The 14,128-nt window shown below is 37.4% G+C and overlaps 1 protein-coding gene across 1 annotated transcript in view; it reads right to left on the bottom strand.

Annotated features, from left to right (window-relative positions):
* PIR (pirin) overlaps positions 1-14,128 on the bottom strand; it is a 118,272-nt gene that overhangs the window by 10,299 nt on the left and 93,845 nt on the right. The window contains exons 7-8 of the mRNA XM_043995803.1: positions 9,109-9,153; positions 396-478 (exon numbers count right to left, since the gene is read on the bottom strand). Coding sequence (XP_043851738.1) covers positions 396-478; positions 9,109-9,153 — 128 coding nt within the window. The remainder of the gene's footprint in view (positions 1-395; positions 479-9,108; positions 9,154-14,128) is intronic.

Genomic DNA, 14,128 nt, shown 5'->3' with positions numbered 1-14,128 from the left:
AAGTCTGCTTTTAGCTCTTAATGCAATAGCAGAAAAATAATAAAATAAAAGCATCATTCCATTTAAGTTAAAGACAAACATTTTACATTGTGGAAAATGGGACTGGAGTAATGCTGTGGTTAGAAATTTCCTGGGGATAGAGTAGTAATTGACTTATTTTAGGAAAAAAAATCCTTGAGAATTAAGGTTCTTACTGATAAGAGGCAGAAGTGAACCACTGAAAATTTCAAAAATGAATGAGATTTGATAAATTTGATAATAATGGATTCTTTTTTTCCTCCAGGATAGAGCTTAAAACTTAGATTGAGAACTCAGTTAAGAACATTGGCCAATTTCTAAGAAAGTAGCTAAAAGGAATATTTCAAAAAACAATAATGATTATTATGGAGAGTTACCTTGTTTTCTACCTGGACACTGTCACCATCCCCCAACACTGCAGAGTGATGAGGTTCAATTTTTTCTTGTTCACCATCAGGGCCTTTAAAAGGGAACAGATATTTAGTTTAATGATCATTATGTATTATATTATGTAGTATATATGACTACATATTATCTTCAATATACATACTAAGTGTGATGTGTATTCATCTTTACTTTCAACATAGAAGAAAGATATTTTCCAATTTATTTACTTGAGCATCTTTGTATAACTTTTAATTTTTGGCTCTCTGATAGCCAAAGCAGTAAAGAACAAATGGTAATGTCATGTATTATATTTGTTTGCATTTTTCCCCCCATGGCTTGGTAATCCCCCCCCCTTTTTTTAAGAAACAGTATAGCTCAATATGCATTCAGAATCCACAGTTCTTTTTTTCTGGATGTGGAGAACATTTTCTATCATGAGTTCTTTGGAACTGTCTTAGATCATTGCACTGCTGAGAAGAGCCAAGTCTATCACAGTTGATCATCAAACAATGTTGCTGTTACTATGTACAATGTTCTCCTGGTGCTGCTCATTTCACTCATCATCAGTCCACTTAACTCTTTCCAGGTTTTTCTGAAATCTCCCTGCTTACCATTTTTTTTTAAGTGAGGCAATTGGGGTTAAGTGACTTGCCCAGGGTCACACAGCTAGTAAGTGTTAAGTGTCTGAGGCTGGATTTGAACTCAGGTCTTTCTGAATCCAGGGCCGGTGCTCTATCCACTGTGCCACCTAGCTACCCCTTGCTTATCATTTCTTATAGCACAATAGTATTCCATTATATTCGTATACCACAACTTGTTCAGGCATTCCCCAATTAATGGGCATTTCTTTGATTTCCAATTCTTTGCCACCACAAAGAGAGCTGCTATAAATATTTTTGTACATGTGGGTCCTTTTCCTTTTTCTATGATCTCTTTGAGATGCAGACCTAGTAGTGGTATTACTGGGTCAAAGGGTATGCACAGTCCCATAGCTCTTTGGGCATAGTTCCAAATTGCTCTCCAGAATGAGTGGATCAGTTCACAACTCCACCAATAATGTATTAGTGTTCAATTTTTCCACAGCTTCTCCAACATTTATTATTTTCCTTTCTTGTGATATTAGCCAATCTGATAGGTGTGAGGTGGTATCTCAGGGTTGTTTTAATTTGCATTTCTCTAATCAACAGTGACTTAGAGCATTTTTTTTCATATGGCGATAGCTTTGATTTCTTCATCTGGAAACTCTCTGTTCATATCCTTTGACCATTTCTCAGTTGGGGGCTAATTCTTATATTTTGGTAATGACTTTTCCTTGAAAAGCCTGTATAAATTCATGTGAATTGTAATGTGTAAAAGCCAAGTACACTTAGGGAAATGCAAAGATATCTTGATAGCCATAGGCAATGGAATTCAACAAGTATTTATCAAGCATTTTACTAGGTGTCTCACATTGGAGAATATACAAAAGAAGTATTAATCAAGTTCCTCCCCTCATGGGATTTAGAGCCTTATTGGGAAGAGAAGCCTTGTATTAAACCAGATAAACTACAGTATCATCTACACTTGTGATCATTTGTTTCTTCCTTGCCTGGGCTTATTACCCAATTTCTTTTCTTTTTCTTTTTCTTTTTTTATTGCTTTAGCTAATCTTCCCAGAACCAAACAAATAATAGTGGTGACATACCTGGGTTATATTTGAATTACCCAGATCTAATTGAAAAGGCCTCTAGAGTCTCTTTACTTCAGATTATGCCAACTCTTACCTTTATATAGATACTTTTAAAAAATCAAATTAAAGAAAGGTCCACTTATTCCTATACATTCTAGGGTTTTGAGTTAAAAAAAAACATCGATATTGTATTTTGTCAGAAGACAGTTTTTCAGGGCAAGTTATTTCTTTTTCCTTTTGAAGAATAACATACCAAGAATTTCTCTTACTTAAAGGCATTGAGGCAGGTAGGTGGCACAGTGATAGAGCACTGTCCCTGGATTCAGGAGGACCTGAGTTCAAATCCAACCTCAGACACTTGACACTTACTAGCTGTGTGACCCTGGGCAAGTCACTTTACCCCAACTGCCTCACCAAAATAAAATAAAATAAAATAAAATAAAATAAAATAAAATAAAATAAAATAAAATAAAATAAAGGCATTGCATCATGGTTTTGAGTGATTCTGACTGTGGTCCCCTGGTATATGACTTTTTTCTTTCTAGCTACTTGGAGAATTTTTCCTGTTACTTGAAAACTATAGATTTTGGCTGTTACAATCATATTTGTTTTTAATTTAAGGTTTCTTTCAAATGGTGAACATTATAATGTTCATACATTCAGTTTGTCCTTTGATTCTACTTGATCTGGGAAGCTTTCATTATGATTTCTTGAAATATAATATTTGGATTTTTTCTATTTATTTATGTTTTTCTGGGATTCTGATGATTCTTAAATTATCCCTCCCTACCCTGTTTATTTGGGTTTTTTTTTTAGTCTATTATCTTACTTAGTAAAAACTTTCAATTTTCTTCTATTTTTTCAATCATTTTACTTAGTTCTAATTTTTTTGGTCTGATGGAATCACTGAGTGCTATTTGTCCCATCCTGTTTTTCAGGGAATCTACTATGTAGGAAAATGAATTGTACTTTCTATTCTAAGCTATTTATTTTTTCCATTTTTTTCCTTCAAAAGCTCGTTTCACTTGCAACTTAACTTTCACTTTTTCCCCTTGCTTCATGGCTTCTAGCAACTCTTGGGGTCCTTTAGCAAGGCATTATTTTTTTCTACTTACTATGGAATGACTTTCTTTTTTGTTTATCTAATAGGCTTCTCTTGAACCTTATGATTTCTTCTTATTTCCTTCTTATTTCTTATTCTTTTATTTAGTATGTTGTTCTATTTCCTCATTTTCCCTGCTTAGTTTTTTAATTGAGATTTTACTTAATTGACTACATCCAGATGCCCTTCCCCTTCACATTCTTGAATGCCTTGAGAAGGCATTGCTTGGTACTCTTCCCACTACAATCTGGATGCTACAGATTCTTCTTCTGGATTAGGTGACTAGGACTAGACTCCACCCTCTGCCAGAATCTTGGGCATCTGAGTTAGTTTCTTGGGGGCCCAACATGGGTTTGGCCTCTTCTTTGCACAAACCCCAACCTGACCCCAACTGAAGCCTTCATCTCCTGGATTGTTCTATTAAGTCACTGGTCCTGGAGCTGCCTGGTTGCTAAACTGGCCCTCTCTTTCCTACTGGCTCTGACAAGAATATGGGTTTCAGGTCTCTTGTAAGGTTCCTTGATGCTTGTGCTACCTGGGGAATAAACTGGCCCTCTTTCCTAATGTGGCTCAGTAATGGGCTTCCTGGGAAGTGTGCTGTCACTCGCTCTTTCTAAGACTTGCCAATGGCTTCCTCAGTGCTGGGGTTCTTAGTGCTAGCTCTGGGCATCTTGATGGGTCTTAGGTACTCTGGCTAACTTGGTGCTGTGGTGGATGCTGTTGTTCTAGCTTGGTCTGCACAGTGTGCTAGCTTTGTCTCCTGTTCTGGTTACTGAGGCACTGGCTTCAGGCATCTCCAAAGTCTCTGGGCCAGTGTACACCAAACAGACTCATCTCCCAGTGGTCCAAGTTATAACAGTTGGCTTGGTCTTCTGTTGTTCTGACAAGGAAGAACCAAGATCCTGCTAGCTTTAGATCCTAGCCTATAGCATTGGCTCCCTTATTTATTATCTTGTGTCCACTCAAAGGTTTCAGGTGGTCTTCCTGGATAAAGGTTTATTACTGAGGGCAGCTAGGTGGCACAGTAGATAAAGCATGGCCCTGAATTCAGGAGAACCTGAGTTCAAATCTGACCTCAGACACTTGACATTTACTAGCTGTGTGACCCTGAGCAAGTCACTTAACCCTCATTGCCCTGCCCCTCCGAAAAGAAATTTATTACTATTTGTCTTCTATTTTCGCTATCATTATCACTTCTTCTTGTGTGTTTTCTTAGAACTTTACTAGAATCTTTTTGGCAGAGCTTGGCTTCTTTTTAATGCTTCTGGTTGCTATTTTAGCCTGAAGTTGACTTAGGTTGAATCTCAAAGACTGGATAGGAACTAGACAGAGGTACAGAAAAGGTGGGAGAAAGTTCCAAGAATGATTAAAAAAAAAGAATAAATGCACAGAGAGAAGACCAAGCACGGAGTGGTGGAGTAAAGATATCTACCTGACTGAGTTAGAATATTTATGTCAAGTGAGGGTGTTGAATTACATGGTGTCTAAAGCCCCTTCCGCCTCTAAATTTTATTACTATATGATGATTTTCTACTATATGTAAGGTATTGTGGATAAACTGTGGAATGGCTTGTGGTCCCTGAATTATTTCTATTGCATGCACGCACACATGTGGGTATGCATATGTACATACATGTACATACATATACACAGTACACTACATAGGTGTACGTGCTTATATACATGTGTATATTATGCATGCCATATTGTATATTTCAATAGATGTAAATATTTTTAATAAATATATTTGTAACAATTCTACATGGGATAAATCTATATATTTATATATTCTATATATAATAATAATAATAATTCGCATTTATGTAGAACTTTTTTTTTTGGTAAGGCAATTGGGTTTAAGTGACTTGCCTAGGGTCCCACAGCTAGTAAGTGTCAAGTTAGATTTGAACTCAGGTCCTTCTGAATCCAGGGCTGGTGCTCTACTACACAACCTACTTTTAAGTTTGCAAAGTACCTTATGTCATCTCATTTGATCCTCACAACAATCTTGTAACATTATTGTCGTCATCATCATCCTCACAATGAGAAGTGTATGTAGTATTTACTATGTGCCAGGCCCTGTGCTAAGTGCTTTACAGTTATTATCTCATTGGAGGTAGATACTATTATTATCTCTCTTTTACAAATGAGGAAACTGAGGCTAAGAAAAATTAAGTGACTTGCTAATGGTCACACAACTAGTTAGTATTTGAGGCAGAATTTGAATTCATGTCCTCCTGATTCCAAGTCAAGCACAGCTATAGACCAGGGCACTTAGTAGATAGACTGAGATCAAACCAGTTCATAAAAAGTTTTTATTACTTTTAGGATGAAGTGACTGCTGAGAGGGCAGGTCTAATAAACAAACAAACAAATAAATAAATAATAAGGCTAAGTGTGAAACCTATGCTTCCAATCAGGCTACCTGGCTTGTTTTTATTGCTTTTAGAGGCATTCAAATTGACCAAATAACTCTAACCTAGAGGCTATATGGAGTAGTTTCTTTCATTTCCCTTCTTTGCTTCATCTGTTAGTAGAAAGGTCATATGAAATGACACACTCATGTAAATCTTTACTTAGAAACTGTGAGAATCCAAGTCATTCTGGCCCCTACCTTACTTTTAAGGATTCTTTTAGTCTCCATATTGTAAAATGAAATGTTTAAGGAAAGTCATACTCTAGCAGCAAGCCTTATAAAAATCTTTGTTCACAGGTCACTTAATTTTTCATCAATCTAGTAATCTAAGTCTAAAATAAGTTAGAAAATAGAATATTTTATTTTTTCTGACAACTTTCATTTACAAACAGAGCCAGATCAGATAATAAATAGTTTCCATTGCTAACCTTTGCCAAAAATGCTCAATTTTACTGTAGAGTTAAGGGGAAAAATCCAACTGAAAACAATTTAATTGCAAATATTTTTGGATTTGACTGTCTAAGCATTTGTAAAAGGGCAAAGCAACCTTAAATCCTGTTTCTAATTGAATACTGTACTTGCGGAGTGTAACTCACTATTGTACATCTCTTTCCCAAAGTTAAATTTCCAATTTCTTTTCTTTCCTTCCTTCCTTCCTCTTTCTTTATTCTTTTTCTTTCTTTGTTTCTTTCCTTTTCTCTCTCTCTCTTTCTTTCCTTCTTTCTTCTTTTCTCCCTTTCCTTTTCTTTCTTTTTCCTTATCTTCTTGGCACTCATTTAGTATTTTACATAACACATTTTAGTACATACGGTCAAATGTTATCAACTTCCTATATGTATATTTTCCTCCCAAAATGGATTGCAAACTTCTAGAAGGTAGAGGCCTCTTTTGCTTCATTCCGTGAAATAGCACTGAACACATAGATGCTCAATATATACTATTTTAAATTGATGAAATATATTTTTGGTACTACTTGGGTACTACAATTAGCTTTTTGTTAAACAATGACTGAAAAGTAGTTGAGATTTTTAAGTATTTCTTTTAATGTTTTCTATGAACCAAACAATAAACTTGATGCTATGAAACTCAAATGAGGAAATCTGGGTTCTTTTGGTGGGTGAATTATAAAGTAGTAAAATTTTTCAGGGTTGCTTAACGTCCCTCTACAATCTGGCCCCAACTTCCCTTATACCAGTATTCTCTTTCATGAACCTCTATATTATCCCAGACAAACTCAAGTATTCTCTCCCCTTCAATATATGCTATACTGTTCTGTCTACGTGCCTTTTCTTATGTTATACCCTTTTCCTGTAACCTGCTTCCTCTCACCCTGGCATCTCTACTTACTGAAATACTACTTATCAGGGTAGAAACCAGCCCAAGTAGGAAACAGAACATGTCCAAAACCCCCTGTTGATCAGAATAGAGCTGGGTCAAGGATACCAGACCTGCATTTCCAGCCCAGACAAGAGAAAGAGACTTGGTCTTTAAAAAAAATTCTAATTGTCCTTTGAGGTACAAATAACTCAAATTTCAATTTCATTTGTTTCACTAACTTCATTTAAGTTTTTTGAATTTTCATTCCTCTTAACAGCCCTGGGAAGCAGGCAATATAAGCTTTAGATTAATACATTAAAGATTCCTGGTTCATTCAGTGTAATAATTTCAACACCAAGTAGGTTTGTTTTTTTGCGGGGCAGTGAGGGTTAAGTGACTTGCCCAGGGTCACATGGCTAGGTTAGTGTCAAGTGTCTGAGGCTGGATTTGAACTCAGGTCCTCCTGATTCCAGGGCCAATGCCTCCCTATGTCACCTAGCTGTTCCCACCAAGTAGGTTTTGATAATTCTCTATGACTTAGTAGATAAGACAAGATGTCCTCAAGTCCATTTAAGCTCTTAATTTATGATTCTATGCTCTTAGACAGTGGAAGTTCAGAGAATTAAGTGAATTGCCCAAAGTTATAAAGCAACTATGTGTCAGAGATGGAATCTGAACACAAGCCTTCTTAACTCCAAAACCTATATTCTCTACAACACATTGATTCATGATACCATTACCTCTATGGAGTTTTCCCTGATCTTCCCTGCCAAAATGATCCTTTCCTTCTCTAAATTCTCTTACTGTTTTCTTCATATTTCTCTTATGACAATTCTTTCATTTTTTAGTGTCATAATTCTTGTCTCTCATTTATCTTGTATATATTTTGTTGTTTCATGTCGTCTCCCCCATTAGACTGTGAGCTCCTTGAGGGCAGGTACTGACTTTTGTCTTTCTTTGCAACACAAATACTGAGCTTAGCACCTGGCATTTTCATTGTTAGGTATATTAGAAAGTTTAGAAGAGAAAGATAATTTTAATAAACATTTTTTTTCTCAACCTCAACTTTGTCAGACAAGAGGGTTGTCTTTGTGCTTCTCATTTCCTCTCCAGTTGTCTGCTTGCCATTTTCCTGCTTGTTGGGCCCTCCAAGAGCAAATGAGCAAACAAAGAGAAAAGAACTAGAATCCTAGCTTTCTTCATTGACTGGGCAGCTCAAGAAGCTACAAAATGGTACTTATGAGGCTGAGCTTGTGAGTTTGATCTCCCAGCTGACTTTGCAGAGAAGAAAGTGATATGACCAATAAGATTATACATATTGGAACAGATAGATTAAAACCTGGGGTAAGGAAATAGTCTGGGCAGAGAAAATGACCAAAACGTGTCAGTTTTTTACACATATATACCCTTGATCATAGCGGAGGGAAGACAAAAGAGTCAGGATGACTCAAGGGAATCCTATATTCCTGGAAAAATAACTCAAAGTACATGTCACTCTTATTTATTGGATAGCATTTTATTGTTATCATTATTGTTATTGTTATTTTTGTTGTTGTTGTTGTTAATATGCTCTTTTTTTTTTAAAGTATGGCAGGAAACAAGGCTGAAACAATTGAGTACAATGAGTTTAGATTTCACTTATTGATTTCACCTTCCATCTCCCTTCACCTTATTAATCCTAAATTGCCTGTATTCTCACTTGCTTTTTTCACATTCTCTATGAGAGTTTGTATCCTTATTACTAAAATTCATGAGTTGTTTTTCTTATTCCCTGCCATTTGAGGAGATTAGTTGTTTCTGTTGAAGTGATGAGTCAGTGGAAACAGCTCCATAAAATGTTTTTTTTTCCCTTTCCCTCTCTAAGAAGTATTTGTTCTGGGGATCAGAAATACTTTGGGGAAATGCTTTTTATTTTCTCTCTCTCATATAGAGGTATCCTACACTTTAGTGTGTGTGCACATGATAATAAAATTACAAAACTTGCCTGTTTTTCAGATTGCTGAAACAAATTAACTTTGTTGCTGATACCTAATAACGAAGTTGTTCCATAAAGCCATTTCCAGTTGCACTCAGAACAAACTCTAAACTCCTGGGTTTCAGCTTGTCTTATTTTCTAAACAAGCAATTTCAGGAAATTGAATCCATCTTTTGAATACAGTAGTTTAGCTGAAACTGAGAACTGAACAAAAACATACTCACCAACATACACATTGCCAGACATTGTGTAAATGAAGGCTGTCCATCCTGGAACCAATAGCAATGAAAGGTTAGTTATATAATTTTGAAGGAAATAAGCTAAGAATGAAGAAAAAAACATTCAGATAAGATGTTTCATTTCCTCTTAGAGATACAGGTCAGAGGGCAACAGATGCTCCAAGTTCAAAATAAATTTTTTTAAAAAACATTAAAAACTTAATTTTGAGCAAAATGAGAAAACAAGCACACAACCTAGTCATGTTACAATTGTTACATGGCCCATATATTTGTATATCAAAATATGAAGTGCAAACGGTAATGACCTTTCTTCTAAAATACAGTAGTTTCATTGTATTGACTGCACTCTCTCATAATAACTTTAGTCTTCCTTTTTAAGCCTTTTGAAACAGTTAATGCTTAGACTCCTAAAGTTAGTGACACCAGAACAAAGAGAAGTATTTTTTCTCTGTGTTAAACTATTTTAAGTTTTCAAGTTTTCATGATGGAATCATGAATTACTTCTCATTCACTCTTTTTAAAAAAATCATAGAGGTATTTTATTATTTTCCAGTTATGTGTAGAGATAGTTTTCAACATTTGTTTTCAAAAGATTTTTACTTCCAAATTTTTCTCCCTCCTTCCCTCCCTTCCATCCCCTCTCCTTAAGACAGAAAGCAATCTGATATAGGTTATATATCTCATTCACTCTTTTTTTTTGTTTTGTTTTGGTTTTTTAGGGCAATGAGGGTTAAGTAACTTGCCCAGGGTCGCACAGCTAGTAAGTGTTAAGTGTCTGAGGCTGGATTTGAACTCAGGTACTCCTGAATCCAGGGCCAGTGCTTTATCTACTACGCCATCTAGCTGCCCCTATCTCATTCACTCTTAAGGTCATCTGCTGCTGCCTTGTACCTCCTTTCCACCCTCCAAGATCTTGTATTTAGATTGTTGATATTTATAAAAGTACTTGTGGTATTTCCAGAGAGTAAGGACCGAGTTGTTTTAGGGGGAGAGTTGTTTGTAGCCTTAGAACCCATATCAATGTCTAGCACATGGTAGGAACTTAGATGTTCATTCATTTTTCAGTCATGTCTGACTCTTTGTGACCTCATTTGGGGTTTCTCCGGCAGAGATACTGGAGTGGTTTGCCATTTCCTTTTCCAGCTCATTTTACAGATGAGGAAAGTGAGGTAAACAGGGTTTAGTGACTTTTCCAGGATCACACAACTATTAAGTGTCTGAAGCCAGATTTGAACTCAGAAAGATGAGTCTTCCTGACTCCAGGCCTGGCATTCTATCCACTGTGCCATCTACCTACCCCAGGCACTTAGATATTTGAATGATTAATTCATAGGATCACAAAGTTAAAGATGGAAAAGGCCTTAGAAGTTACCAAATCCAACTTTCTCATTTTACAAATAAGAAAACTGAGGTATAGACATTAAATAACTTAGAGTTACAAAGCTAGCCCACGTCTGAGACAAGATTTGAACCCAGGTCTTCCTGATTCAAAAATAACACTCTGAATGGGCACACTTATTCTTGTAATAATATGATAGGATGGGAAAGTCAAGTCATGTCAAGTCAAGTCAAGTCAAGTCAAGTCAAATCAGGTCAGGTCAAGTCAGGTCAAGTCAAGTCAAGTCAAGTCAAGTCAAGTCAAGTCAAGTCAAGAAGTATTTACTAAATGCTTACACTGAAGCCACAAAGAAAGTGAAGACCCATATGCCATAGAACCCAATTCTAGAGTATCCCTTGGGTAGTTTTGTTATGTTGTAGTTATTGTTTTCTAAGAGCATATCAAACTCTCCCTATTACTCTGATTTATAACCAAGTTATATGTTGAAATTCCTTTCTTGTCCTTTGTTCAAAATGTGCCTATCTTGTTTTTTAGGCAGCTAGGTGGTGCAGTGCATAAAGCACCAGCCCTGGATTCAGGAGGACTCGAGTTCAAATCCAGCCTCAGACACTTACTAGCTGTGTGATTCTGGCCAAGTCACTTAACCCCAATTGCCTTTAAACATCTGGGGCCATCTCCATTCATCCTGATGTCTATCTTGCCACTGAACCCAGATGGCTCTGGAGGAGATAGTGAAGTTGGTGATCTTGCATACCTCCCTCCCTCACTTAAATCCAGTTCAGTGCAAGTCATGACATCACCCTGATGTCACAGTCCTCTTCAAGAACGAAGGACAGGAGGCAGCTAGGTGACAACTAGGTAGCATAATGGATAAAGCACTGACCCTGGATTCAGGAGTACCTGAGTTCAAATCTGGCCTCAGACACTTAATACTTAACTAGCTGTGTGACTCTGGGCAAGTCACTTAACCCTCATTGACCCACAAAAACAAAACAAAACAAAAAAATGAAGGACAAACAACAGCCTATCTTGTTTGCAATGCACAAAACCCTGTTTTGTAAATCCCCTTCTGTTTTCTCATCTGCTCCTGAATCATACATAGTCTGTCCTTTTACTTCCCTCCTTCCAGGCATATTGTAATAGAGACAGTTCTTGCTTTATTTAAATACATGTTACACACATTTGCCTTTATGTCAAGACTTTGGAAAGAAATCTGCATTCCCCCAAACACCTACATTAACTTTCTCGTAAAGCACCCTGCCTTCTCTCTGCTCCTACCCCTCTGTTTGTTGTTCTAAGGCCTCCCACCGAACCAAAACAAAATAAAAAACAAAACCAAAAACCCTCCAAGTGAAAGCAGAAAACTGACACTTGGAGAGACTTCCCCCCCCCCATCCCCATCTAGGGGCTTGGTTTGCTACCTCCAGGGCAGAAGAGGAGCCCTTTTCCCCACACTGCCCACCTACAGACATGTCCAATTCTCCCTCTCCATTCAGGCCCCAGCCTGCTCTTGCTTCTCCATTTCTGGCCCCCACATGTCCTTGAACTGTATGCCAGCCCCATCCCTCCTTCCCTTCCCCAAGTCTGGCAAATTCACATTAGATAAAAATGGCTTGACATAGAAGTCTGCAGAAGGGTTCACTTACATAAAGAAAGGACTGTCTTTACTTCAAAAGATCATTTAGGGGTGGCTAGGTGGTGCAGTGGATAAAAGCACAGGCCCTGGATTCAGGACTATCTGAGTTCAAATACAGCCTCAGACACCTGACACCTACTAGCTGTGTGACCCTGGGCAAGTCACTTAACCCCCATTGCCCAGCAAAAAAAAAAAATTAAAAAAGATCATTTAGACATATGTGTACTCCTGTCAATAAAGGAAAACAGAGCCCAATCAATCCTTCCCCACTTTGACAGACCAAAACAGCTGGTAGCCAGCCTTCTAGTGATGAACCTCTTCTACTCTGCTAGGGTGGTCCTTACAAAAGCAGATTCATCATCTTTCATTGGCTCCACACTTGGAGTTTTTCTACTTTGGTGGGACAAAGCCCTTGGACAACTCAGGATCACCTCCATCCTATGGTTAAGCATTGCTTCAACAGAGTTCAGCTATTCACTGTTCTGTTCCTTCTGGTCTATTTTGGCCTCCCCACCTCCCTTCTCTGTCTTACAGCTTGCTCCTTATCTCTATAACTTATCTGAACTCTAACCACCATTACTTTCTCTTTCCCTTTTTGATTTTCTATGAAGTACAGATGAAAGATATTGAGGCATAGGGTATAAAAATCCAACTTCAGAGCTAAAAAACGCTGGGTTTATTCCCTGCACCTCATATATTCTGATTATGTGACTTTGGGCAAATTGTTAGTGCTCTAAGCAAGGTGCCAATTATATTGGTAGAGGGAGTTTCTTTATCTGAGAGTTCCCTATAATAATGAAATCACAGGTCCAGCCCCTATGCTGTAGAATGTCATTGTGTTTCCTTCTATGAGCAGTCAAATAACTGCCCAGTGTCTCATTAATGAAAAGTATTAGGCTTAGAATTAGGAGACTTAGGTTTTTGTCCTGGCTGTATTGTTTACTGGGCAAAACAACCTCTCCCGGCTTCAGTTTCTTTATTTGTAAAATGGAGAGTTTGAACGTCTAAGGTTCTTTCAAACTCTGAAATTCTATGATCCTACAGCAAATGGATTATTATTAACTTAAAATTGAAAAAAAATCTACCAAACATAACAAAAAAATAAACATCTCAGACTGGGTATATCCATCTGGCAGCTATACAAGTCAGTAATGCAATTAACACAACCTCTTGGACACAGGTATCAGACTCCAACAGAAACAGATCCCTGTGTGCTACATATTAACTCAGAAAACCACAAATTAACATTATCTATGTTGTATTGTATTTTTCATTTATGTTGTTCAACATTTCCCAATTATGTTTTGTTTTGTTCTTGTTTTTCTTTTGGTGAGGCAATTGGGGTTAAGTGACTTGTCGAGGGTCTCACAGCTAGTAAGTGTCAAGTATCTGAGGCCAGATTTGAACTCAGGTCCTCCTGAATCCAGGGCTGGTGATCTATCCACTGCGCCACCTAGCTGCCCCTCCCAATTATGTTTTAATCTCATTCAGGGAGTATTGGAATTTTGCAGCTGAGTTTTACACTTGTATTGGAAAGAATGGAAAGTTAGCCTTGGAGTCAGAAAGACTTGGGTTCAAGTCCTGACTGACACATATACTGTCTATATGATCTTGGGCCAGTCTCTTAACATCTCAGTGTTAGAGGCCAGTCTCTAAGACTAAGCTGCAAAAGAGTTACTACTTTACATTGGTTGAGGGAAGTTTCTCCCCTGCAGTTCTCAACACTAATGGAATCACTGATCTAGCCAGGAAAAATTTTTAAAAAGTGCGGAGAATGAAAGAGGACAGGCAGAGGGGAGTGATAAGTACATGTTAGGTATACTTGTATAATTGTAGACTTGTGTCTACAATTACTTGCCACTATTAAAAATGGTAAGCTTTTTTTTTTTGATGGGGCAATGAGGGCTAAGAGACTTGCCCAGGGTCACACAGCTAGTAAGTGTCAAGTGTCGCCGCCTAGCTGCCCCCCAAAATGGTAAGCTTTTTAAAGCTACATAAGACCAAAGATTTTTTGCCCCTAATATGCTGTT

This window comes from Dromiciops gliroides, chromosome 3 (genome assembly GCF_019393635.1).
Source record: "Dromiciops gliroides isolate mDroGli1 chromosome 3, mDroGli1.pri, whole genome shotgun sequence".
NCBI classification, from domain to species: domain Eukaryota; kingdom Metazoa; phylum Chordata; class Mammalia; order Microbiotheria; family Microbiotheriidae; genus Dromiciops; species Dromiciops gliroides.
Note: the sequence above shows the minus strand (reverse complement) of the source record. Positions and strands in the feature narration are given on the sequence as shown.